This window comes from Electrona antarctica (assembly GCF_951216825.1).
Source record: "Electrona antarctica genome assembly, chromosome: 22".
Lineage (NCBI taxonomy): Eukaryota > Metazoa > Chordata > Actinopteri > Myctophiformes > Myctophidae > Electrona > Electrona antarctica.
The window spans coordinates 13,006,861-13,034,680 of NC_136805.1; the positions used below are offsets into that span (position 1 = coordinate 13,006,861).

At 43.0% G+C, this 27,820-nt stretch overlaps 1 protein-coding gene across 1 annotated transcript in view; it reads right to left on the reverse strand.

Moving 5' to 3' along the window:
• The window catches only part of fmn2b (formin 2b), a 104,769-nt gene that overhangs the window by 70,659 nt on the left and 6,290 nt on the right, over positions 1-27,820 (reverse strand). The window contains exons 4-8 of the mRNA XM_079492948.1: positions 17,318-17,496; positions 10,333-10,483; positions 6,572-6,633; positions 2,576-3,645; positions 1,775-1,922 (exon numbers count right to left, since the gene is read on the reverse strand). Of these exons, the coding sequence (XP_079349074.1) occupies positions 1,775-1,922; positions 2,576-3,645; positions 6,572-6,633; positions 10,333-10,483; positions 17,318-17,496 (1,610 nt within the window). The remainder of the gene's footprint in view (positions 1-1,774; positions 1,923-2,575; positions 3,646-6,571; positions 6,634-10,332; positions 10,484-17,317; positions 17,497-27,820) is intronic.

Here is a 27,820-nt window from a genome sequence, read left to right on the forward strand (position 1 = left end):
AAAGAAAGAGAAGGCAAAAGTGAGGGATCAGCAGAAAGTGAGAGCGGGTGACTTGAGCCCAAATTATATTTTGTTGGTAGACTGTGTCGCCGGGTAAAATATAGCTGACCTACAAGCTCACAATGTGACGCGGATGCGATGTAGTGAGAGCTTGCAGGTCAGCAATTTTCGGCCGCGTGACACCCTGCCGTGCAACGGAGCATGCACCTCTAAAAAGGGCAATTTTAGAGGTGCATGTGTTGCGAGGAATCCAGTGAAACCGCGTCGTGTTTAGGAGAGCCTTGTAAAATAAATAAGCTCTACATTAGTGGAGACCCTGGTCTGTCTGCCATCTCCCACCGCAATGCATCATGGGGGGAGGGGGAGAGCGCTTTTAAATGTGCCTCTCTGGCCCCGTTTCACTTAAGGACTCACAAATATTATGAAATAGACTTCAAAGTTGAAAACCTCCCGTGCAACCCCCACCCCTCCAACAAAGAAGGGAAAAAATAAATAATCACATACATTGAAAAAAAGAAAAAAGAAAAAGAAAAGTACCATTCCACACTGCAGCCTTTCATAGGGAGCAGTTTACCCACTTTTTTGCCTTATTTAAAATGACATTCCCACAATAGGAAGACACCAGGTTGAAAGTGTTAACACGCCAAGTAGAGAAGGTGAGAGGTTCGAGTAAAAAGACTAAAGTAAAAACGTGATGGTGTCACTAGATCGATCCCATCTTTAAAACCCAAAACCATTATACCGTTTCCGTTAAGGAGTGCACGGCTGATATGAAAGCAACGTTTCAGAGTTTATGCGAATGTGTGCATGTTGACGTGTGTCCCTGTGCGAGCGAGAGAGAGAGAGAGAGAGAGAGAGAGAGAGAGAGAGAGAGAGAGAGAGAGAGAGAGAGAGAGAGAGAGAGAGAGAGAGAGAGAGAGAGAGAGAGAGAGGATGCAGCTGTAGAGCGAGGGGAGGAGGGGGCGGGAGGGTGTCGGGACGGATGGAAGACTTTCTTCTGTGTAGCAAAAAGCCACAGACGCCAAAACACCTCAGAAACAGCCAGCATCCCCCCTCTCCCTCCTCCTGTTGCTCGGTCACAGGCACGCAGATATATACAGAGAAAAGCAGACAAATAGGAGACCTGGAAAAGTGCATCCATACAAAAAACACACACACGTGTGACACGACATTGGTTGAAAAGTCTATGTTTGCAAGTTCAATCTAGTTCATCTACACAACCAGAACAACTCACGTCACAGAGACCATAATTCATATTATTTTCAATTGGGAGATTTTCCATAACAATAACTGGATTCAACAGTACTGCTGTGGCATTTCACAGGTTCCTTGGAGACTAGGATAGACATTAGATGTCAGCCTACCTGCTTTTTATTCTCTCCACCTTTGACAATCTGTGTGTTGTCGGGCAGAAACCTTGATATGTCCATATTTCAACATCTTACTTGCTTTCACAGATTAATACTCAAATTCATGCAAAATGTCGCCAACACGATGCGTTGCGAGCTTGTAGATCTGCTATTTTCACACATTTTAAATTTTAAATGATAAAACGTTTTGGAGATACAAGGTTTCCACCCGATAGTGACAACATGTATGTACATCATGTCAATAGAGGCAATGAGAGGCTGACAAAGGATGGAGATGAAAAGCGAGGAGTGGAAAACAAGGGGAAGGAAATGTCTTATTCCCTTCTGAGTTAATGGAATAAGAAAGAATGAGGAGAAAGGGAAGAGGGAGTTGGAACAGAGAGCAGGTTCTCACACACGCTGACCTGCTTGGCCTTGGACTTGGTGATGGTGTCCGAGAGCGGCTTCTTCTTCTCCTTCACCGCCGTCTTGCAGAAAACCTTTGCAAACTCCTGGAAGTCCATGTTGTCCGGCTCGTCGATGTCCTCCCACACCAACGAAGTAGACACCTCCCTGAGACAAAGCAACACATTCACAAGCACAAACTGAAGTTAAAAATAGCCATGATACATAGAACATGCTATGAAATTAAAAGGATTACAGTGAAATAATTAGGAATTAAGATTACAGTGAAATACCACCACTACTAATAATATTAAAACGTATTTATAAAGTAGGGGTTAACTGAACGCATGTGAGATTGTAGATATTGTAGCTATTTTCACAATTTAATTAAATCTGTCGGGTGGCAGCCTCATATATCCAAAACTGTTACTTTGCAGGATTCAAATTTAAAAAATAGCAGATCGACAAGCTCAAGTTTCGAGCTTGCAGATCTGCTACTTTTGATGCTTGTGTGTGACACTGTATTATGATAAAGAATGGGTTTATTTTACAAAAAACACAAAAAGTTAAAATATGGAGATAAGAGGTTTCCACCCGACAGCTACGATCCAGTAATTTACTTTATTCATCTATGTTTTGTTTTCTTTGTCCCCCCATTGTACATTGTTGATGTGTTGTAATCTCGGCACCACTGAAAAAGAGGGTCTCAGCCCTCAGTGTGTTTTCCGAGAACTAAATAAAGGTTGAAATGAAAAATATGATCAATCAATGTAGACATCACACATCCCCCACACAGCGACATGGTCAAACATGCTGCGCACCTCTTGGTGTGAAGCTGTATCCTGGTCCAGTAGAGTGGTTTCATGGGGGTGGGCGGCTCCACCACGGCCTTCCTGGGGGGCTTCTCGTGCGCTGGGACGCCCAGGGCATAGAGTCCCAGGGGCAGGGGAGGAACCAGGAACCCCAGGGCCCCGGGGGGTCCGAAGGCACCCCCTGGGGGAGGAGGGGGAGGCGGGGGCCCACAGCCAGGTGGTGGGGGAGGAGGCGGTGGCGGGCACCCCATTCCAGGTAGCGGAGGTGGAGGAGGAGGTCCGGGAGGGCCGCCCGGGAGAGGAGGAGGTGGTGGTGGGGGTGGAGGTCCCGGCATGCCGGGCAAGGGAGGAGGCGGAGGCGGGAGGGCTGAGCCCGGTGGCAAGGGGGGCGGTGGAGGAGGGGGAGGCATTGCACCCCCTGGTAATGGAGGAGGAGGAGGAGGTGGTGGCATTGTGTGTCCTGGAAGCGGTGGCGGGGGAGGGGGTGGTGGCATCGCTCCTCCGGGTAGTGGTGGTGGTGGGGGAGGAGGTGGCATCCCTACCGGGAAGGGCGGAGGCACGTGAGACTGCGGCTGCTGTTGGCACACGCACTTAAACTCCGCCTGCACCGCTTTGGGCGAGGTGGGAACGGGCACGGGGACGCTCAGCTCGCCAGTCCGATCCGCCGCGTCCGCACAAGGCACTCTGAACATAAAGCTCTCGTCCATGGGCGAGGTCTGGACCGACTTGGTCTCGTCCATGGGCGAGGTCTGGACCGACTTGGTCTCGTCCATGGGCGAGGTCTGGACCGACTTGGTCTCGTCCATGGGCGAGGTCTGGACCGACTTGGCTTCCAGACAGTCTGCCATGGCCGTTTCCGTCTGCAGGTGCACGTCACACACGACCCTGAGGAGGCCATCCTCGCCTCCGCACTCCTGGTCCCGGGTGCTGGCGGTCGCAGTACTTTCCCTGTCCAGCAGAGGGGGAAGATACTCGAGCTCTGCGATCTTGGTCCTCAGGTCTTCGATGGTTTGCTCTAGCTGTAGGATGACGTTAACGTGTTCCACTTTCAGTTTGACCGTCTTTAGCGTGCAGTCGTTCTGGAAATGGAGAAAAAAAGAGAGAGAGGCGATATCACGATTTTGACAATCTGATAAATCTTTTTCCTCAATAAACTTGATTCATACGTCGGTTTCTGGTTCTAAATATTGGTTTCGATACATTTTCAAATTATGTCCTAGCCCTAGAACTTGCATAACAAAAGTTTATTTAAAACCTTATTGAATACATTCAACAATAACCTCTTCAAAACAAATAACATGAGCAGACAAAGAAGGGATAATACGATCTTGATTTTTGCCTTTTTGGTAAGTTGTAAGAAATGCTTTAAGGCCCAAGGGCCAAGCCACTGGAATACAAATGTAGTGTACGAGTATAACGTCCCAAAGGATTTATGGGAAAATCAACTACATTTTTGCAAGACTCTGAAATTTCACTTTGCAACCATGAAGCTAATCTGAAAGGGGGGCATTCCATGGTTTTATAAATGTATTCCTTAATTCTGGGGCTCAACATAATGAAAACCATGAATCATGAACCAAATCTTAATTTGCTCATACATTTTTTAACATCCGCATCCATCAGCAAACAAGCGTGCTGTGACAAATTTTGGATGTAGACTCATAGTCATAACGTGAGAAGCACTGGGGTACAACGAGGAACAAACTAAGTAATCAGTCATAACAATGTACTTGCTCGTTCTGCCATTTAAAAAAAATACCCCTCTGTTCTGCAAATCTATCCAAACATGACGTTTCACAGGAACACAAGATGACTTCAACCCTGGTCACCAATTTGAAACCTTCACAGCAGCTTGGAAAGTCTGAACATGTAAACTCCTCAATCCTGTAAACTAGAGCTGGGTGTTCTAGAATACGAAGTAAAATCTAATGAATTTATTATAAAAAAAAAACATCGATAATTAATTTAATAAATAATTTGAGCCCTATTGCGGTCATGTTATTATAGGAACAAAACTCCAAAAAGTGAAAATAGACGATCTACAAGCTCACAATGTGTTGCACTGCAAGGCGTTGTGAGCTTGTAGATGTGTTAGTTTCACTATTTTTATGTGCAACAAAGTATAAAATGAAGTGGTTAAACGATTCATTTAAAATTCCACTTATCGATTATAATACGACCCCGTTTTTTGGGGGGATATTTCCATTGGAAAGGAAACGTAGTCTTATATTCAGCACAATAGGGTAATAATCGCTAAGAACGTAAACGATAGTTGCAGCTCTATACTAAATATGATCTTGGACCATGACTAAATAATATTCCAAGCTTAATTGAACTGGTCTTAACCCATTATGGGCGGGAACCCCTTTTGGTGTTAGCATTATGTTATACTTTAGCTATTGGAAAATAGCAGATCTACAAGCTCATAGCGCGTCACCGAGTGGCGCGCTACGAGCTTGTAGGTCTGCTATTTTTGAAAAATCGATGGATGGATGTAGAAGACATTTTTTGAATCTGATCTCAGGTCAAAATGGTTTAAAGGCTGCATTATAGAGCAGCGAAGTCTGACGTAATTGAGAAATCGTTATGTTACCGCTGCCAAATTAATAACATTTTCCAGAAACAGACTGTATCAAATATGATTGACTGACGATACAGAGCCACCTCCCTGACAATATCGCCTGGACAGTTTGTTTATTTTTGGACCACGATTCGTACATGAGACAAAGTCTCATGTAAGACAAAGTCTCATGTACGAAGTCGGACAAAGTACCATAGGGAAAATACTTCCGTGAACCAGGAGATGAGTGAGTGACTTCAGGACTTCGGTACCCGAGTGAAACGAACAACAAAAGCCTCTACCTGTTTGGCCATCAGATCCACATGAATGATTATTAATCACTAGTCCCTCAAAATATACTTGATATAAATATCTTTGAAAAACCTTTGTAACATTATCGATTATAGGTCATCGGTAAACAATATTGTGTATTTGATTTTGATCAGTCACAAAGCCATCCTTCCTTCCTCCAGGCTGTTGGATAAATAAATACCAGGGTGTGTTAGGTCAACTTGTCCGCTTAAATAAGGTTTAAAAACCAGGAAGATCAAGAACATTTGGGTCATAATTTGTGTTGCCAATAAAGCACTGGTGTTGATTTACAAGCTGGGGTCATGATGGTGTGACTACATTTTTCCACAGCACTTGATCTACCACATGACTGTTTATCAGCCCACCACCTCTCCAACAAATATTATGTGCCTTTGCTGCCACCTGCTGGTTATACAGTAGAGCACTCAGAAACGGAGCTCTTTAATAAACAGAAAATAATGATTTTCAGGTCGGGATACGAATTTCATCAATCAAAAGCGCCCCCTGCAAATTGTGAACACTAGTGTATCCCTCTAGCATCTTAATAGTCAAATATATTAGTCCGGCAGCCGAGGTGGACGGGTGGAAAATTTATATTTATTTTGTCTACATACATCATGAATCCACTTGCTGACCGGCTGTCATTATTGAGCAATCTTTTGTATAGGGGTTTCTTGTGACCCTCCCATTAACATCCTGTATAAGGCCAAAATCTCAAAAATGTCAAACTTTCCTTATGCTTTAAGTAGCATGTGACATGTCAAACTAGGGGGTTTTCATGATTATGAATCCATTCCAAGCATTAGTTTTGCACAAAAACACTCCTTGGGCTAAAAAACACCCATAGCCACTTGGCCAAATGTGCCCAAAATGTGCTGACCTCCTCACATTTGTGTTGACCTCATAACATTTGTCATGACGGCTATGGCCGTTTTTAGCCCAAGGAGTGTTTTTGTGCAAAAACGAATGCTTGGAATGGATTCAGAAGCATGCCGGTCAGCAAGTGGATTCATGACTGTATGTATATAGACAATATTTTAGGCCAATAAAAAAAATCCTATATACCAAAATTCCCACTTTAAAAACAAAAGAAGCCTGTCGGCTGCCAGACTATATGAAGAAAAATGACTGACCTGCAGTTCTTTGAGGTCTTCTTTCTGTTGCCGTTTAAGACCCAGGAGGGCTGACTGGTATTCTAGAGAAATACATGGAGAGACTGTGTAAGGAGTAACACGGGTACCATTATGAACTCCCAGGGTCCTGGTTAGATTTTGCACCACCACCAGCGGTCCAAATAAGACCCTTGAGTCTGTAACTTCGAGAGTGTGCAAGTGGAACCAAATGGACCCGTATGTATACACTCTCAAATGCATTTATTTGTTGCAAAGCCTAAAAGCAAAACAGTTTTTTTTTAATCAATCACGTTCAATCAAGTTATTTGTATGACAATTAATTGTCAAGTCTTTTCAAAGGAAATATTCACATGTAAACTTAGATGCAAGGGCGTTGGACAGTATAAAATTACCATTAAAGGGATAGTTCAGATTTTTTTAACTTAAGTTGTATACTTGCTATTAATATAGTAGTTGCAACTGTATTAATTGATTGCCCGAGTCCCATGGTGGGAGTTCTGCTCTGGTTTTGGTCAATATTAAGTAGTTCCGGCCATTTTGTGGGGGGCACTGGGGCCACGCAGTAAAAGTATGAATCCACAAAACGAACGTAATTTGTATTGTTGACCTATTTCTAAAATATTAGCACGACTTTCGTTCAACTTTGACCCCTCTATCACATGGAACTATTTTTTGGGCGTAGTGATATGGACACAAAAAACATAGTTCTGTGTGATAGAGGGGTAAAAAAAGAACGGAAGTTGCACTAATATTTTAGAAATAGGTCAACAATACAAATGACGTTAGTTTTGTGGATTAATTTACTTTTATGCGTGGCCCCCAGTGCCCCCCACAAAATGACCGGAACTACTTGATATTTCACCAAAACCAGAGTAGAACTCCCACCACAGGACTCGGGCAATCAATGAATACAGTTGCAACCACTATATTAATGGCAAGTATTTCATACAACTTAAGTTCAAAAAATCTGAACTATCCCTTTAATGAAGAAAAATCCCTCATGCTGCTCTTGCTGAGCAACAACAAATCAAATGTATTCAACACCTAACGCTGAAAACAAAAAGACCTAGTTGTCAAATGAACATGATTCACTAAGGAAACACTTTGGTGAGACACTGAACACTGAACAGATCATGCTTCACTCACAGAATGGAACCTAACTGCAATGTTTAATTAGTTCACAGAGTAAAAATAAAAACATTATAGTATTTGGATGGTTAAAACGGTTAAGATATCTGAAAATGAGATGGCATGCATGCCAGAGCTATTTGCGTTGAACAGACAGATGGATGGATGTTAGGATCTCACTGACAACAGCAGGGGGGGGATAATGTGGGAACAAAATGCCGTTGAGTCAAGTGTTTGAACCCATCTTTAGCTGCTGCCCTGTTGGTGACTCATTCACTGTCGCTATGCGACCATGCCCGCTTTTATGCAATGTTGTTGTGGCACCACACACACACACACACACACACACACACACACACACACACACACACACACACACACACACACACACACACACACACACACACACACACACACACACACACACACACACACACACACACACACACACACACACACACACACACACACACACACACACACACACACACACACACACACACACACACACACACACACACACACACACACACACACACACGGGTGTAAAAGAGAAAAAGAAAAGCTAAAATAAAATAACACAAATTATTACTCACCTTCGGTGTCCTCTAAACATGTCACAGCATAAAGAAAGAGAGATTCCATTCAGCACAAAAGTAAAAGAAAACTTGTGAATAAATAAAAGTCCTTGCACAACATTCACTGAGAGTCAGTGAGCATCCATATAATATTTTGTCTTCGATGCCAAGCCACAACTTGTTTTGATTGTTTTTTAAAGGGAGAGTATGCATGTGTGTGTGCTCTGTTCTGTCATTAAACTGCATCCTGGTTCTAATTCCTTTGCTTTAGAGAAGACGAGGTATACAGGCCCTGCATACATTAGCACCATTTTCTCCCTTTTGTGTGCATAAATCTAAGAGGAAACCAAAAAAAAGGCCCAGAGTGTCCTGGATTCTCTTGGGCTCTCTCTCTCTGGGCTGCAGAGAAAAAGGTTAATCGAGTCGGAAAGAAAAGGAAGACATCAAAGCAAAAACAAATGGCCGGAGAGAGAAAGCACATTAACGACAGCGAGAGGGGACGTTTTCTCACAAAGCAATGCTCAGCAGTACTGTGTGACATCATAGCTGTGCTGTTAGATTCCACATTGGAAATAGAATAAGAAAATAAATATAAAATGTTACCCGAGTTTTTCAAGCCCTTAATGTATATAAGCTGCTTAGTTACAGTAGCTAAGTCATAAAAATGGACTATAAAGAACAAGCTCATCACCAGAAGGCAGTTCTGGGTTGCCATGGGCTTAGGATGTTTTAAAAAGAGTTCTGTTTGGCCCGGACCACCGACGTGGTGGTGGTCCGGGCACCCTAGGCTGAAATGCCAGCGTGACAGCGTGTTGCGGGTTGCGGGTTCGAATCCCGACCCGTGTCACTCCCCATCTCTCTCCTCATTTCCTGTCAGTCTACTATCCTATCAATACAAGGCATAAAAGTCAAAATATTAATCGTAAGGAAAAAAAAAGGTTCAAAGAAATAACCCTAAAGAACTCAAACTTTTACTGTTACATTGTTTCCCTGGATATCTGGTAGTTATGCTCTTACTATTTCCATTTGTTGATTTATCAGGGCCAACACACATTGTCACACATGTTAAAAGCATAAGATGCAGTCTTTTATACTGACATCTTTACCTTTAAGTTTGACCACACTATAGTTCACAAATTTTAGATTTCATTATTCTATTCTAATATATGTCCCCATGTTGTGAAAAATTTAAACCATAAGTAAGCTTATTTGATTTAAATAACGTATACTAGCAAGGACTATTAAGGTACTACAGTATGTCATGTTAATACATGTTGTATGTACACATGCTCAGTCTAAATCCAATAGGATTAATTTCTTGCACAAAGTCCTTCATTCCGTGTGTACGATCTACTATCCCATAGACCTTGTCAGTAGAATTGCATTGCTAGGAAACAGCTTGGGTCCAACTATATTTCTTGCCATCTATCGACACAAACACTGCAACAGGAAACGGCGTGAAAAAAGTAATAGTGGAAGACATCCATAGACTATTAAATGCCTTTTAAGGCCTCTTATCCTCTTCCCTTACCTTCGAGGGCGTTCTAATCAATTCAATAAACGGTACAGCATACAGTTAAGTGGATATAAAGCCAACAATCTCCAATTGTTTTCCAGGAGAGCACAGGAGAAGTGATAACTGGGCCAATCCATTCTGGAGTCTAAAAATAGAGCTTCTAAATAATTAATTATTAATCTAAGGGGTAATTGGGACAACGTACATGCATTATAACTTTGCCCCAAAAAGGGGGCAGTCTCCCCGTTATGTCACATTGAGTGCACATATTTACGTGTCGGTTATATGTTTATGTATTGTTACCGTCAGTGGGTTTTCGTACCTCAGAATGTGTTCCTGTATAGAAACAAAAAAAAAAGTGTCTGTGCCCTTCGGTATGTGATTCATCATCCATCTATGGGCATTAGAATTTGTGTATCGCCCTCATTACCAGCCTGGATGCAGAGACGCATTCATGCTTTTGTTTACTTTAACTGGATTTCATGTGTTTGTGTCTCTGTCCCTTTGAATTTCTACTGCACCTGTGGTTCTGTTCTTACCAGCCTCCGTGTATTTGACTCCAGACCGGTCCTCTATTCCAGCCTTCGGTGGAGGCCAGAGGCCCCTGATCTGCCCCGGCAGTCTGCCCTCAAAGTGCTCCAGGGAATGGGGAGGCTGACTGACCGCTGCCCATGTGTACAGCTGATCTTGCTGTGGAGACAGGGAGGACAGGAACAGAAGAGAGAGGCGGATGAGAGGCAGAGAGAGCAAGAGAGAGAAACAGAGAGAAATAGAATAAATGGACAAATGGGGTGAGTGGAGTCTGTTAAATGGTTTTATTTCCAATCTTACATTCTTACTGGCACAGACACAAATTGCTTTCTGTCTATAGGTCAATAATGTACTGATGTCAGCTCTTAAACATAGCTAAAGGAACGGGATGTCAAAGAAAGTGCAATGATCTTTAAGGGAGCAGCCTGATTATATAGTATGTGGAAGTACATTATTTTGCATAGAGTTTGGCTGTACAATATCCTGTGTGGTTCTTTAAATCGTTTCCTATATTGATTTCACGAACAATATAAATCAAACATTTTAAACCAAGTATCTGTTCATACCATACATAACTTATTCTTGATTTTGAGAGAGTACAAAGAACATTAAAACGTTCAAAAACACAATCACAATACCAGTAATAGGATCGGAATTATGGAAACACAGAACTGAGGGAGATTGCCACAGACACTTGCATTTATGTCTACTCAAATGCCTAATTTATACTCAATCGTACGTAGTGTTCCATGGCGGAAATAGCCAACTTAAAAGCTCACAACTTATGGGACAACGACGCATTGAGAGCTTGTAGATTGGCTATAATTGGACACGTCATGCGACAAAGTATAGATCAGGCTTAATTCTATGACAGTGGCATTCAGTGTGTGTACCTGCAACTGTTCAAAGAGGCACTAAAGCGTTTTGACTAAATGAGAGATGTCCACCTGCAGGTATTCAAAGAGATTGCAATTCCTGCGGACAGTCTGTGTAAGTTTAAGCAATGCCAGGTCCAGCAGCTTCTCTCTGTCCTCGTCATGACAGTGACCGATCACGCCCAGCAGCTCCTGGACAAACTGGGGCACCAAGTCCGTCCGCTTTTCAGTGACGTCCCTTCTGTCACCCGTCTTTTCCTTTACTTCTCGACCGTCGCTCTTTCGCCTGCCTCCATCCCTCCCCTCCTCTTGGTCTCTCCCCTTCTCCTGCTCCTCCTCCTGGTCTCTCCTCTTCTCAAACTCCTCCTCATCTCCCTTCTTCGTGCAATTGTGCCCATTACCCAAAAATACACCCCGACCATTTTCGAACACTGCAGAGTCTTTTACACCACGGTCTGGTGCCAAGTCAGCAGCAGCGGTGATGTTATGCCCAGTTGCCATGGTTACACTCCCGCCTCTCTGCACCGTGTCATCCTCTGTCTGTGACGCACCGGTGGGAACCGGCTCTTGGGCTGGCAACAACCTGGAGATGCAATCCACATGCAGCTGTGAAAGCAAGCAGGACGCGGTGCCAGCCATCGCTGCTGCCGCCGTCATGATACCGGTGGTGCATGCAGCTGTGGGTGTGGGCACATCGTCCGGTGATGAGGCTTCCATCAACGTGGCAGAGGACTCGGTGTCTGGGTCACCGTCCGAGTCGGATTCAGACGTATCCATGGTTCGCTTAGATTTAGCACGGCACCATTAGATTACATGCACCATTATGGCTGGCCTGCTGTAGTGGACATTTGTAACGGGTGCCTCATCGCAGTAGCTGTTTTAATAGCTGAAAACTGAAAACTGATTACAAGATTAGTTTTCTTTGCCAAGTCCGTGGAATCACATGGAATCAGCAGTCTCAACTGCTACTGTAGTCCACATTATAGAGTAGCAGCTACACTGAAGTTTCATTCTTTCAGGCCAATTCAGCGTTTCCAAAGGAACAATAATTCCAGTTCCAGTGTCGGGGCCAACAGTCGCAAGACTTCCGCAATAATGTCAAGGAAGATTCATTGCTTTGCAGTCGTTTTCTTGGAACTTAGTCAAGACATAGAGCTGGACTGAAACCCTGTGTATATCCGGATATCTTCCAAATCCAAAGGGTGTGACAACACTATACACTGAATTAGTTGTATCAGTGTATCAGTGAATTAAATGCTCAACATGAAAGAAAAATCAGCGCTCCACCCACCAAATGATGCCATGTTTGTATATGCGAAAAGCATTACGATGAGGAAACCGACATCTCAGCTACTGTATGTGGCTTTCACCAGTGTGATATTATCCAGATATCTTCCTCCGTTCAGGCAGGTCTGCTTTTGGCGGACCGATGCTGCATGTTTGATTTCCCATGCTGATGAACCCCAGTGCATATGGTAGCCCCTCACACTGAAAACACTGCATTGTATTCTATTGACTCCATGCAGAATTCAGTGGTTTGTACATCCGTCTTCCCAGCAAAAAGAGATGCAGAGTAAGATGTGGCAGATTTGATCCGTTATGCATCGTGGTCTTTACTAAGTATATCCATTTGGCAAGTCAAATTAATTTAAACACATCAAGGCAGTCAAAGACGAATCCATTATTCTGTAGGGGTAGACAAAGCAGCAAAATGCCATCCAAGATTTCTCCATAGTTACAGTATTCCATCATGTAGTGTCTCGACTTCAGATATTGATACTTGTTCCCACCTCTTCCTCGCTCTCTTCCATGCTCTGCCTCTTTAAATGATTGACACATCTTGGCTACTGTAAGTACTGTATCCATGCGGCTGTCTCGTGGTGGTTGGGGCTCATCACTCAGCCTCTCAGTGGTTCCATTTCTCTGGACCCCCACCTCTACCAAGGGCCGCTGCCCCTGTAAATCATGTCTCCATCACCCATTCATCATTTCTTTCATGCCGTCCATTCATCTATCCTTGATCTGGGCACTGATATCCTGTATCCTGTGTGAAAGGAACATACATTCCCTACGGCACTGTCCTGTGTCCATCACAAAAATGTCCACAACTGTGTCCCCTGCTGTTCCTCCTCAGGCCTTCATCGAGCCATCAGCCCTGTCCGGTCCTGCATGTCCTGAAAGCCTTCATTTCATGATGCCACCTCCTCCTCCTCCTCTTCTTCAGCCCTTGCTCCGCCTGCATCTCTCCCCCCCTCCCTCTCTCTCTATGCTGGGGTTGCAGCTTTCTCTAACAGGCTGCAGTATGCAGTCAGATCGGGTTCTGCTGTGGTGACGAGGAACAGGCTCTGGGTGGGGACATAGGGATGCAAGAGAGAGAGAGGCGGGTGGAGGGAAAAGTGTGCATGTGTGTGTATGTGTGCAGGCAACTTCGGTGTAGGGTGAGAGTTTGTGTTGGGACCTGTGAGTGAGTGAGTGAGTGAGTGAGTGAGTACATTTAGGGTAGAATCTAGAAGGGAGGCAGAGTGTGTGGAGTAGAATGTATAAGTGAGCAGGTAGCGAGAGAGAGAGAGACAGACAGACAGACAGACAGACAGACAGACAGACAGACAGACAGACAGACAGACAGACAGACAGACAGACAGACAGAGAGAGAGAGAGAGAGAGAGAAAGAGCAAGAGCAAGAGCGAGTTCAAGGTAGAATCTATAAGAGAGACAGAGTGTTTGGGCTAGAATCTATAAGTGAGCATCTCTATCACGTACCAACGTGATAGAATGTGTCCGTGGCAGAGGACAGTCAGGTCGATGGTTGGCATGCAGGGCTATAGTCTGCCTTGTAGAACATCTGCAGCTTGTTTTAGCTCCAAAACACACATGCACCGTCTCAGGTTTCTCTCTCCACGGGCTGTCATGTGACGCAGGTGACATCAGAAAGGTGCTGAAGTCAACCGTTTTAACCGAACCCAGGTCTGCAGCATTTATGCTGCATCCTTATGCATTTACATGACTTTATCGAATTTCGATGCCATACTGTACATCTCAGAGTTGGGCTACCTGCAGTAATCCGACATGGGAATATATATATGACCGAAGTCCTACAGGGCTCTATAGTAGATAGATAGATAGATTCTTTATTTTTGTGTCATGCACCCAAGGCGCCCAGCCCACATGGACTTATAGGACACGCCATACAAATCATTGCGTCGTCAGTATTGCATTGTGTACAAGAAACAGTTTTTCTTTTTCTTTTTTTAAACAAACAAAACATTCTGCCTTTTTTCCCACGCTTTGCATAAAAAGTCTGCTAAAGCAAAAATACCTTTCCTAAAACAAAATTCAGCCCGCTCCTTTTCCCTACCTCTAGTCTTCACTGAAAAAAGCTGATCTACAAGCTGCAAAATGTTGGCCTATTATTATTATTATGACATGCCCAGAAAACAGATGCTAGCGTTCAAATGGATAACATCAAGGACAAGCAGCCTTCTGTGCAGCCTCTCTGAAACGACTCCCAAGTTGTGCTGAGAAATGTATCGCAGTGATGCAGTGAACTCCCTGAGGTGAAATATGTGAATGTGAAAATAACTCTTTACTTGCTAGCCTGGTTGCTCATGATATTGTCCTTGTTCCCAAAATATCCAGAAAGGGAAATATTATTTGGGTTGTATCATAAATATTATATAAATATTTTATAGACCATGGGTCTTAAACAGGGGATCCTCAGAGTTTCTACAGAGGGGACAACAAAACTTTTCTTTTTACATGAAAATAGCCAATCTACAAGCTCACAGTGCATTGTGAGCTTGTAGATCGGCTAAGTTCAGCAAAGAGGTTTGGTTTAGACTAGAGGTAAAACAGGGCCAAATGTCAAATTCACTAAGTATTGAGGGTTTAAATACACATTAAATAGAAAAGATAATGTGTTTACAGACGTTTAAAAAAAACGTAATTTATTCAAAACATCAGTGTTGAGTAAATTAAGTAGATAGTGTTGTAAAACAATAGCCCTGGTCTGGAAAACGTTGAAGACCCCTGCTACTGTATAGACTATAATTAGTATCAACAATGAATTGAAATGCAATGCAATGCAATCAAAAGAGCATGAGTTGTTCTGTTTAAGGGCACTCACTGAAAAATAATACTGATTTGCTGGAGACTCCCTGGGGGGCCGACTTTGAAACCGAAAGATTTAAAATCCCTGACGCTAGTCTGTAAGATCAGTTCCAGCTACAGTATGACGACACAGTGAGGGCTAATGGGAGAGGTACAATCTGGACAGAATCTTGCACAATGCACAGATGGCCTACTCACACTGGGAGACGCACACGCAATGAAACGCACACAACTGAGGGGTGTGTTGCCAAGAAGCAAATTACATCGAGCCAAAAACGCCAATCATCACCTAACAGATTGACCAATCATCTCCTGAAACAAGCATCATATGTGATCTCAAGCATCTCTCACATGATCATCAGTACCATAGCTCCATAGAAACCACAACAATATACCATTACAGAGCATGCTGAAAGAGGGCTTGATACTGAAAATACAAAACAGTTGCACGAAATGAAGTGCATATAACTGTTAATATCATAATAAATGGAGAATTAATACATGGAAAATTACATTTTGGCTCAATAGTCTCTTTTCCAGACGGACTCTCTCTACCTGAATAGCATCATGAAATCAATAATCAGTATTCATTCCAGTGCTAATATTTGCTATCTTCAATCTGTGAATCATGTATTGTACTGAATAAAATTGGTGTTGGTGTTGGTGTTTTGCTACATTGTTTTATGGTCAATAGTTGTGTTTCAATCGCAGTGAATTCTGTGGGCTGTAGGGCCTGGGAGGGAGGCTCACAGCTTAAGGCGATAACAATCGGCGGTAGCTGCTCAGACAGTGTGTTAGCAACATAATCTCAACATCCTCAGTTTGACTCTGAGACAAGTGTTGCATGTCCTTCACCCTCTCTGGGTTTCCTGTGTCTCTATGATCCTCCCATCTACTACATACAAAACAGAAGTTCCCAAAAAGGTAACAATCCAAGCAACATCGGATTCGGATTAGCTAGATGCCCTTATCCACAGCGATTTGCTACATTACAGTGGTTCTCAAAGTGTCTGGGGACCTCCAGGGGGTCCCTGAGGGGTTCCAAAAAAGTTCAAAGCGCATTGTGATGTGGCTTGTGGAGCTTTTTTTATGAAAAAGGTGAAATAATTTAAAAACATTATCCCGCAAGGTCAGAGTAAACACCACAGAAAATCCAGAGAGCAACTTACTGTACAAAGTGCAAGGGCAGAATACACTCCATGACCCCAAGTCAACAAACAATGGGGAAGTGGTTGAAAAAGTGTGCAGAAAGAAACAAGAAAGCGCTACAAAGGAGAGCAAGTAGACATAAACCTAGCATCCGACTAAATAATATACTTGGCACAGTAAATGGAAAATGGTGAATTTATATAGCGCTTTTATCCAAAGCGCTTTACATAGATTGCACATTCACCCATTCACGCATACAGTACATTCATACACCGATGGCGGAGGAAACCATGTAAGGCACTAAGTTAACTTATACATCAGGAGCAATTAGGGGTTCAGAGTCTTGCTCGAGTACACTAACTCTGGGGGAGCCCGGGATCGAACTTGGAACCTTGCGGTTCTCACACGGCTGCTCTACCGGCACTGCCGCCCCATAAGATACTTAGCATAGTATCAAAATAACTAAACAACAAAATGACAAATCTGCTACTGTAATAATGGATTGCCTATTCAAAGCACTTACAATGGTCCATTCATTCATTCATACATTGGGAGGTTCATGAAGCGGCTACAGTCAACGCCAGCATCCTCACTTCCCACATTCACACCCCAATGGTGGCAACCACTGGAGGCAATGCGGGGTTCAGTGTCTTGGACACTTCGACATGTGGACAGGAGGAGCCGGGACTCGAACCGCCGACCCATGGATCATTGGACGACCCTGTTCTACCTCCTGAGCCACAGGCGCCCCCTTTTTGTTGTGTACTGTAGTATAAAACAAAAAGAGAAAGCTCTGTTGCAGTGCCGTTGCAAACCAAAAACACAAGGACCGGGTGATACAAGAGTACTGTTCGATACTAACATCAAACTTAGCTGCAGCTGTGGTGTTGATCTGGACGGCGCTGCCTCCCAGCTGCTCTCTGAAGCAGTCAGTGAACGGCAGCAGGAGGCCCATGGCCAGGATCCTGGAACACAACCTCTTCGCCGCCTCTGGCTCCGTCTCCTCCTGCTGCAGGAACAGCTTCTCCAGCAGGGTGCGGCCTGGGCCAGGACACACAGAGGGACACAGAAAGATACTAGATGTTAGAGATGTCAAGACGCCATTATTCAGCTTCTCCAGCAGGGCCAGGACACACAGAGGGACACAGAAAGATACTAGATGTTAGAGATGTCAAGACGCCATTATTCAGCTTCTCCAGCAGGGCCAGGACACACAGAGGGACACAGAAAGATACTAGATGTTAGAGATGTCAAGACGCCATTATTCAGCTTCTCCAGCAGGGCCAGGACACACAGAGGGACACAGAAAGATACTAGATGTTAGAGATGTCAAGACGCCATTATTCAGCTTCTCCAGCAGGGTGCGGCCTGGGCCAGGACACACAGAGGGACACAGAAAGATACTAGATGTTAGAGATGTCAAGACGCCATTATTCAAGCTGTGAGCTCACAGATGACTCATTATTCTGTCTGAGTTTGAACTGTTGCCCTCAGGTCGTCGACTGAGGGTGCCCACTGCCCGCTACAAAGACTAACCGGTTCAAACTATCCTTTGTCCCGGCTGCTATTCAGCTGCTGAACAGCAGATAGCACTTTATCCTCGTCTCTTTGCACAGTTTGCCCACTAATGCACTTTTGCTGATTCTGCTACTATTGGATTCAATGTAATGAAATGATTCTGCTACTATTGGATTGCATGTAATGAATTCTCTGTCTCTAGTGCCCTGTTCTTAGGTTTTAGTCTTCTATAATTAGTGTTTTGAATGTTGTTTTGTATTTACTATTATCTGGCTGCAAACCAATAGGCCTATCTCACAGCCCGCTTTCCACGCCCACTTCCGGTAAATAGTGGTGTCTTTAACATTAGCATTTACACGTTTTTTTCTCTGGAGAATCTAAGTACATTTTCTAATGTAAAAATGTGACAGACCAATATTATTATGAAGCAAACAAGATGGTAAATCAGCTCGAACAGATAGAACAAACCTTACCTTGAGAAAACAAAAGTTGTAGACTTCTTAAATTACCTCTGTTAACATGAAGCGTCTATGGAGTGACGTCACGCTATCACCACTAACCCCGAAAGGGGGCGTATTAAGGGGGGCGGGGAAATTCTGTGAGATAGGCTTATTTGCTGCAAGGGACAATAACGTGAACCTTGAACCTTGATTTATACTAGAGACAAATATCACACACTGATCCCATTAAATGACCCCTATGAAAGCCTCAGGACTGAAATCAGTCCCCAGGACTGAGAACTTTAAGCCCTGAGATCTAGATTGTGGAGAGTCATAGCCCGCCATTTACCAATGTTTTGAAAGAGATTGTGGCAAAAAGTTCAACTTTTTATAAGCAATTTTATTCAAGGGCCACTCCACCCCTTTTGATCATCATATTTTAATGATGTTTGGGACACAAGAAACACTTTCCTGGGTTTTTTTATGTGGGTAATACTGTATGTGATTTTAGTATTTCAAAGTGTCTGTGATGTCATGGACACTGGGCTCACTTGTCTCAGTAAGACAGCCCTCCCCCTATCCACAAGGTGGGGCGAGTGCAGCAAAGCATTATGGTAATTGTAGTAACCCAGCAGTGAGACCAGTGTCCATGACATCAAATACTAAAGTGTCTAAAAACACATATTAACAACATAAAAACCCCAGGAAAGTGTTTCTTGTCTCCCAAACATCATTAAAATAAGATCTGGTTGCAAAAGGGGTGAAGTGGCCCTTTAAGCACCAATATTTGATGACCTCTGTTACATAACTCAATCAAGTGAAAACCCTTTTGATCAATGGCCTCAGGTGATTCCTTTGTTTTGACCAAGACGTTGGCTGGTAGTTGGTGACAAAGCAGGCCTCATAGCCCACGTTCTGAAATAAACCTTAGAGCTTTATTGTGTTTTTATCCTCTGTGACATTGTGTCTGTATAGGTGGTGGATATGCTGATGTACTCTTTTTAATCATCCTTAATTTAATGATGTGAGGTGCTCAGTGGTGTCAGTGCGCAGGTGCGCACTGACATCACTCCTTCAAAAGACACCGACATTCACAAACTCTTCACACTGATGAAGGCTGGATAGCCGAAACGTCTGCTCTGTGATGTAGAGAAATACACCATCTGAAAATGCTTTCTTGGTGTGTGTGTGTGACCCATTACCTATGTGTTGATACTCTTTTTAATCACAACATTTTGAAATGACTTAACTGTAAGAGACATGGAGAGATCTTTGGATGGAATGGGCTGAGAGAGGACATGCAAGGGTGAAGCCTTGTGAGGGGAAAATGCTCTCAACTTCCTTGATACTCTTTTGAATAAACTTCCACGATATGCATTCACCTGTATGTACAGTAATGAGTATATATATTTTCCAGTGCAGACGTAATAATTAACAATATGCATGACTAGTACGCTTCATCTTGAGAGAATAAGGTATTTCCTGAGAAACAGGGAGAGACAATTTGATAAGGTTTGGCTGCCCCTTGTCCATTACTTGAGTATAAACAATTAATAGACAGGATACCACTGATATGGTTGACTGTACGACATTTTCTTTCAGACGTTTTCCATTTTTCAAATTGCTATTTTATTCTATAGTATGCAGTGTCACTGAGCAGTATGGGTTGGAGGGTTGAGGGGTTTCTTTCTCTTTTTTGTCATTGTATTTTTCTTTTCTATAAAAGAAAAATGTAATTCACATCACAATGTTTAATCTACAACAATGTATAATATGTTCTCAATAAAAAAAATGGACAAAAAAAAACAAAACAATATGCAACTTTTACTACTACCCGTGTACAGAAGACGTAAAAACAAAGAACACTGAACCCTGATCTACATGCTTATACATAGTCTATTTTTGGTGTGTGACAACACCGCTCAAATAAGTATAAATCAGGCTTAAACTTGGCTCAGTAGTCTTGCTACTGTGCACAGACTAGAATCCTCTCCACTGCAGTGAGGTGCGTCACGCTCTCCTACTTCCATTCATCACCACTGCATGTATTGAGTTTATTACTGCAGCCGTTGAACAGCAGATGTCACTGATGGCTCTGTGGTGGTAGAGTTACACTACATTGCATGACCTTTTGGCATATGATGAATTCCTGTTCTGTTCTTTGACTATATAGAAGTGTCTATTTGTACGTCTCTAAATGTTTTGATGAATTGAACATGGTGGACCCTCTTGTAAACAAGTGTAATGCTTAATTGGGTCGTCCACTCACAGTTAACAGTCTTTGTATTGAGTTTGTGCTTGAAATGTACTGTAATTCTGCAAACTGTTAATAAACATTTCAATCAATCAATCAATATCAAGTAATTCATTCTAAACATAAAGAAGTCTCTGATGGCTCCTGGTCTGTGGTGGGTAAAATTAGACTAGATTTTTTTTTACGACCCCTCGGCTAAATGGAAGTACTTAATTTTAACCATAAAGAAAATAAACGCCAACCACTTCAATCTATTTATGTTGTTATTCCGTCAGGCGTGTGTGTGTGTGTCTTTCTTCTCTTGGGTGTTAGCATTGAACAGTGTTTTGGTTTCTTTTGACACCACTGATGAGTCATAGTCATAGTCTCATCTTTCTCCCATCTCTCTAGTTCTTGCACCACTCTTTTTCTTTTCTTTTTTTCCCCCATTCCGTTTTACATCCTGCCCTGCCTCTGCTGCAAAATATTGTGAAATATTGAATATCAGTGTCTGGCTCAGAAATATCATTAAGTCATACCATCCAGTTACACAATTACAGTATATCATGTAAAGTGGTGTTTGGACATACAGAAATGGCACATTTATAAAGCGTGGCCCTGGAGAGAGTAGAAGGCAGAGAGGTACTGTAATGAATTAACTGTTTACATTGCAAGCGTCTTTGTAGGATCTGTTAATGTGTTAACAGAAGACTGTACAATCCAACACTCATTCTCACAACCACTGTAATGCCCGATCTAGCGCCACTGCACGATGCTGTCGGACCACAAATAGCCCATCTAATATATATGCTCACACTGTTTTGTGTCCTTATAGATATATAGCTATTTTGGGTTTGTGATGGAGTCACACAAATGACCCACCCACACACACACACACACACACACACACGCGCACACGCTGACAAATATATATACACACTGAACGTATATGCACACACACAGACACATATCATGGGATTCCAGATTAGAGACTGAAAAAACTGCTTCTTTCCAAGAACTGTGCCAGCATTGATGGAGCGACAACTTCCTTCACACACACACGCTGACCATGGGGAGGCAGAATAGAAACCAGGATTACTGCATGTTTTATGTAAGGGTACCTACTCTAGGGGACATGGGGAGAACATGCAAACTCAGAAAGACCTGACGCGGAGGAGAGAACATGCCAAAGAGTTATAATATAGAGAGCGGATCATATGAGGAGCGACAGCCCCGCCCCCTGCTATTCACTTCAATGGAAGTTGCTCAGTGGCGTTTTGAAGGACCCGGAAGACTGATGAAGTCGAGCGTTGATATGATTGAACACGCCCACAGCGTCGCCGGTAGGGCTTTATCCGCTCGTCCATTTCCTTTCCACACTCTTCTCCCCATCTCTGATTCCCTGTCCTTCATCGCCCCATGCATAAAGGCACTCCATTCCTGTGAGCCATCAACTTGACAGGCGGTTAACTGGAGTATAATTGGAGTATAAATCTACAGTCTGAAGAATGAGCTGATCACACCGAGAGCAACTACTAAATTCAGCACAGATAAATCAGAAAACATAAACAGAAAAATCTACAAAATGTACATCTATTAAAATGTACTTATGGAGCACAGGCCTCAGACAAGGTGTCAGTCTATTTGTAAGGTATTGCCGTGCTTCTTTTGTATATAACTTCAAGACACATGGTACTGTAATGTTACTGTCACTCAGTGCCATCTGGAGGTCGCCAACGAAATGGTGTGACAAGTTTATACAATGTTCCTGAACCCCCCAAAGCATTGCCTTGTTATGTTAATCTGTTCATAAATCAATATGCATTTTGTGAAGGGCCACACCCACTGAAACACCCCCTTTTAGCCAATAAGTGAATCAGTTCTTCCTCGGGCCAGAAACCAACCTCTCCATACGTTTTGTTTTGTGCAAAGCTTATTAATAACTCATGTTAACAGACTGACAGATAGACAGAGACAGACTGGCAAGAACATGGCCTTGGCAGAGGCCACTTACAGGTATAGCTGTGAAATGTTCACTGTAAAGATGTGCACTAATCGGGTACAGGCTTTAGTTCCGACATACTATTGATCCGAAACCTCAATCCCTAACCTAACCATAACCGCAAGCACGGGAGCAGCGCATGTCGGACCATCGCATTTTCGCATCGCATCGCATGTCCCCGCGCTTCGGACCTTTGGTGTGTCGGATCTGTGTGTGCACCCCCACTAATCAGTAACCACATTCCTGGTTGAAACCTCTCCACTGTGTGACACCACCATTCCTGTTCACTTGAACAGGCTTACGGTTTTAATTCTATCCGCTTCCGCGCCATTGGTATCGTTAGTCGATACGAGTTAACAGGGATCACTGGAGCGAAGCAGGTCAGATTTTATTGATGAGAGTTTGGCCCGGAAATGATGGCAAGCAACTGCATTAGTTATCAAGCGCCAAACATTACTTAGTTAGGAATGTATGCTTTTTATATGGCTGCAACTATCAATTCTTTTCGGGGCAATTATTCTATTGATTACTTGAAGCACTTTTTTATGCGTTATAAAAAAGTTAATACTCAACAAATCAACATGAAAGATGTCAACCTTTTGTTTTTGTATAATGTACTAAATTGATTAGTCTGATTAACCACTGATGCCCTGTTTGATACTCGTTATTGCTCAAAATGACAGAAATCAGCAGATCTATGAACTCACGTCTCACACATTGTGATCAATTTTATTAAAATTGTTTCATGTATAATAATAAATTAAATTGATTAACAACAGTGTTGCACCCCTATTGGGATCCCAGTGAGGATTAAAGTCTGAAAAATGTAACATCACCCAAACGGTCCTCTCTCTCTCAGCCAAATCGGGTTAGGGTTTAGGGGGGATAGTGTCAATTTCCTCTATCTGCTGAGAAGTGGAGTTAAGCAGCTCACTAGGCAGGAGATTAGTATTAACTCCCGTTATAATCTGAACACCACTGCAGACCGAGTGGGGCTTGGCCGCGACCATATGACAAGTTAATCACATGATGCAACATGGCGTGAAGTGGACTTATCTTGGTGCAAACGCCATACGTTTGGTATATGTACACTGCTGCTCACGTTATATTAATCACAGATACACAAGGCATCAACGTCAAAAGTCGAGATCACAGATTGAAAGGGTCAATCTGTGATCAGGGTCCTTACTTATCTCACTTAACTAAAAAGAGCTGCCCATTTGAGATTAAGCAGGTGAAATGAGGTGAAATGTATCTCAATGACTCCATGTGACCATGTGGCCAGTTTTATATCAGGCCCTGGGGGGGGAAGTGCGTGACTCACACTCTCACAGTCTCTCACAATCATGCACACTTATAATGAGACAATCATATACAAGGCTGTTTTTTCTTTGCAGGGAAGCGGTTTTCTGCAGAGTGCAGGCATAGAGAGACCACAGCATACCAGCCAACAGTGTGTTGAAAAACAGAAAATCAGCACCCAGAGGGAATATGCATTTCCTATTTTCACTGAACAGCTCTTTTGCCTCTACTGTATATAATGGTTGGAAAAAGAAAAATATTGTTTATGTCTGTAGTTACAACATTTTAAATCCTCTTCATTGACCATCAAGTCCCTGGTTTCTCAGCCTATAAATGGTTACCCATATGACCAAAAGTAGCAACATATAGTAAACATAAACAGCCCAAGCCAATGCATCATTTAGGTTTGACACACACACACACACACACACACACACACACACACACACACACACACACACACACACACACACACACACACACACACACACACACACACACACACACACACACACACACACACACACACACACACACACACACACACACACACACACACACACACACACACACACACACACACACACACACACAGAGCTTGGCAGCCTAGAAAGCTGCCCGACAGCCTGCTGTCTAGATGTGAAACCTCAACACTTTCACAGTGTACTAAACCAGGTATAGTATCTATTTGTTATATGCTAATGCTATTGAATTAAGTGCACATGTGCGTGTGATAGAGAGGGTGTTTGTGGGTAAGGTTAAGCTCAATGTCTATTGATGAGATGCTGTGCGTTTGGCACCCCTCCCCCATCACAACCTCCTGCATTAAGCAGGTTTCCATGGCAATGTTCCCACACCATCGCATCCTGCCTCTTGCCTAGTTAGCAGCATCCAAAACCAATGCAGACACACACATAATGCCTTTCTACCCATGGATCCCTTCTGTTCTGTTCTCCAGGGCTTCTGAAATATTAACGGTGTCTCACCTCCCATGGGTGGCTGGGGAATTAGAAAATGATGTCATCAATCAATACCAAGTCTAAAGAATAATAAAGATCCACTCAGCCTGCTCAGAGCACGGGCCATCTGACAGAGGTAGCGGGATGGTGCTTCTCTCTCTCGGGGGTTGTGTGTGTGTCTGCCTGACCTCATGGCTCTGCTGTGAGTACACCAAGTACTCAGACAGTACGGTTTATAGTACACATGAGCGTACTCTTTTTATTGCAACCATTAGCCTGCAGGACGGTGAGCGATGGGGATGGCACGGCTAATGCAGAGATGGACTCACAACAGACGTAAATGCATAGTATTGAGAAAAAGAAAAGATAGGATCTACTATAAAGCTTGGTTAATTGTATATAATTGGTTAATTTATTGCTCGCCGACATCAGCTACAAAGGATCAGCTGCTTCTGGGCAAGCGACACCATTGTGCCATGAAGAGTAATTAGGCAAAATTATCCCATTTTGGGGCGGGAACCCCTTTTGGTGTTAGCATTATGTTATGCTTTAGCTATTGAAAAATAGCAGATCTACAAGCTCATAGCGCGCCACCGAGTGGCGCGCTAAGAGCTTGTAGGTCTGCTATTTTTGTCGAAGAACCACTGACATAGAAACATAGCTTTTTCAGAAAACTGTCAGGATGTAGAAGACATTTATAGAATCTGATCTCAGGTCAAAATGGCTAAAGAGAAGAGATCCACAATGAGCATGCTCAGAACGAAGACGGCCATCTGACAGGGGTATAGCAATGAAGCAACATTCTCGCTCTGCGTTGTGTGTGTGTGTTGGGGGGGGGGGGGGAGCGGGGGAGCGGGGGTAGTGTATCATGTGTACTGCACTGTGTCTGTCTGACCTCATGGCTGTGATGGGCTGTCAACGGCAAGTACACAGACAGTCCCAGTTACAGTACAATCGACTGTTGCATCGCTGTGTCGAGCCAAACCCAATCAGACAGCACTGCCTGAGGTCAGAATCTAAAGTGAACAGCTGAATGACACCACCGCCAACTGCAAAACCAGTAGGCAATGTGTTTTAAAGTGACCTCTAAATAAAAATAAACTTTAAATTCAATTAAATCAAGTTATTTATTTTCTAATGATGTAGTTTGTTAGGTTTTCGTCATTTTGCATTTTTCCTAAATTATTTTATCCTTTATTTTGTTCCCAACATTGATATTTTCATTGATTTTCCATTTGAGATGAGTGGAGGTTATTTACTCTGCAAGTTGGACTAGATTAGCAAATTAAATCCATACACTGCATTGATCATACACATATTTAGAGCAAATCTATACACTGCAATGATCATACACATATTTAGAGCAAATTAAGTCTATACACTGCAATGATCCTACACATCTCTAGATTATACAATATATGTAACAATCTATATTTTCCGTAGCAGCACCCCTCCCTTAACTCATCTCTGGTTAGCAGATATGAGTTAATGTTTCCAGAAAATACTATCCTTTAGCAGGGCTTGCGTGCCGAGTTCAGCAAAGCCACTCTTGGGGCTGCTACTAAAAATAAAAATGCTGCTTCTACTATTAGCCTGCCAGACAGTGAGAGATGGGGAAGGGACGGCTAATGCACAGAGAAGGAATCACAACAAATTCAGGAACAGTAAACGTATTTCTATTAGTGATGCATGATACTGGAGGAAAGAAATAAACAAATGTAATGCTTAATACTGTCACTGTAGCCATCTACAATATCACAATGAGTCAGGTTTTTGGTGAACAATGCCCTTTTAAAACAAAATATAAAAAGTTTAAGGCACTGCTTAACCCGATTCCTACTTCGTTATGTGCCCGTGTCTCTGTGGAATGCACTCCCTCCAGCCCTGAAATCCCTAAATTCTATTGCAAGATTTAGGAAAGACCTGAAATCATGGCTCCATCTACACACTAACTGGTCATAGTTAGTTTCCGACCCTGGATAGCCCATATCCCATGCTCTGGACTATTCTCTCAGGGTACCTCTTGTCCCATGTATATAGCTCCCAGCCTTATATATAAGGATTATTTATTATATGTTCCATGGTTGTTTTGTTTGTACAGTATGTTTGTGTATAGTTTCATGTTACAAAGTGGACCACAATGGAAACAAGCGAAGGCTTTTGTGTCTAAGTCCATTTGGCGTTTTTTTAAAATGTCATTTTCTGTAATTTTCTTAAACTGCCAATAAAGTATTCTATCTATCTATGTCATTATCATTCATGCCGCGTTGTGAGCTTGTAGATCTGCCATTTACGGCATGCAAGACCAGCCTGCAACTAAAGGCTCATACATAGTCTGGATTTTCGGTGGTTAGGTGACCACCGAACTACAACATGACGTCACGAGCCTCGGTGAAGAGCAAACCACCGCCACCGCTCCAGCCCTTCTCGCTGTTTTTACTCACCACCGCTCAACGTTATTTCAGCCCCGGTGGTCAGCTCACCACCGGAGCGGTGGTCACATCACCACCGAAAAACCAGACTATGAATAGGCCTTAAGTATAGTAGCTTTTAGTCCAGTCCACTCCGTGATTCTTGGCTGTGGCCTGTCTGAATGTTGACTGACTGCGGGCTGTTATCTGTCCTCTGTCTCTCCTTTGTATTACTGCGCATCCCCCACACTCTTTATTCATGCAGTCTATTTCTCTTCCCAACAGTCTTGTCCCTCATGTCTCACACACTATGGACGCATTTTTACAGTACGTCTCAATATGTGTGTGTATAGTATGTGTACACAGCAGTTTGTTAGATCCAAAGCAGTTTTCAGTTCTTAAGCCTGATTTATACTTGGTTGCATGCTGATGTTGCATGCCGTAAATAGCAGATAAACAAGCTCACAATGCGTCACATTTGTGACACATTGTGAGCTTGT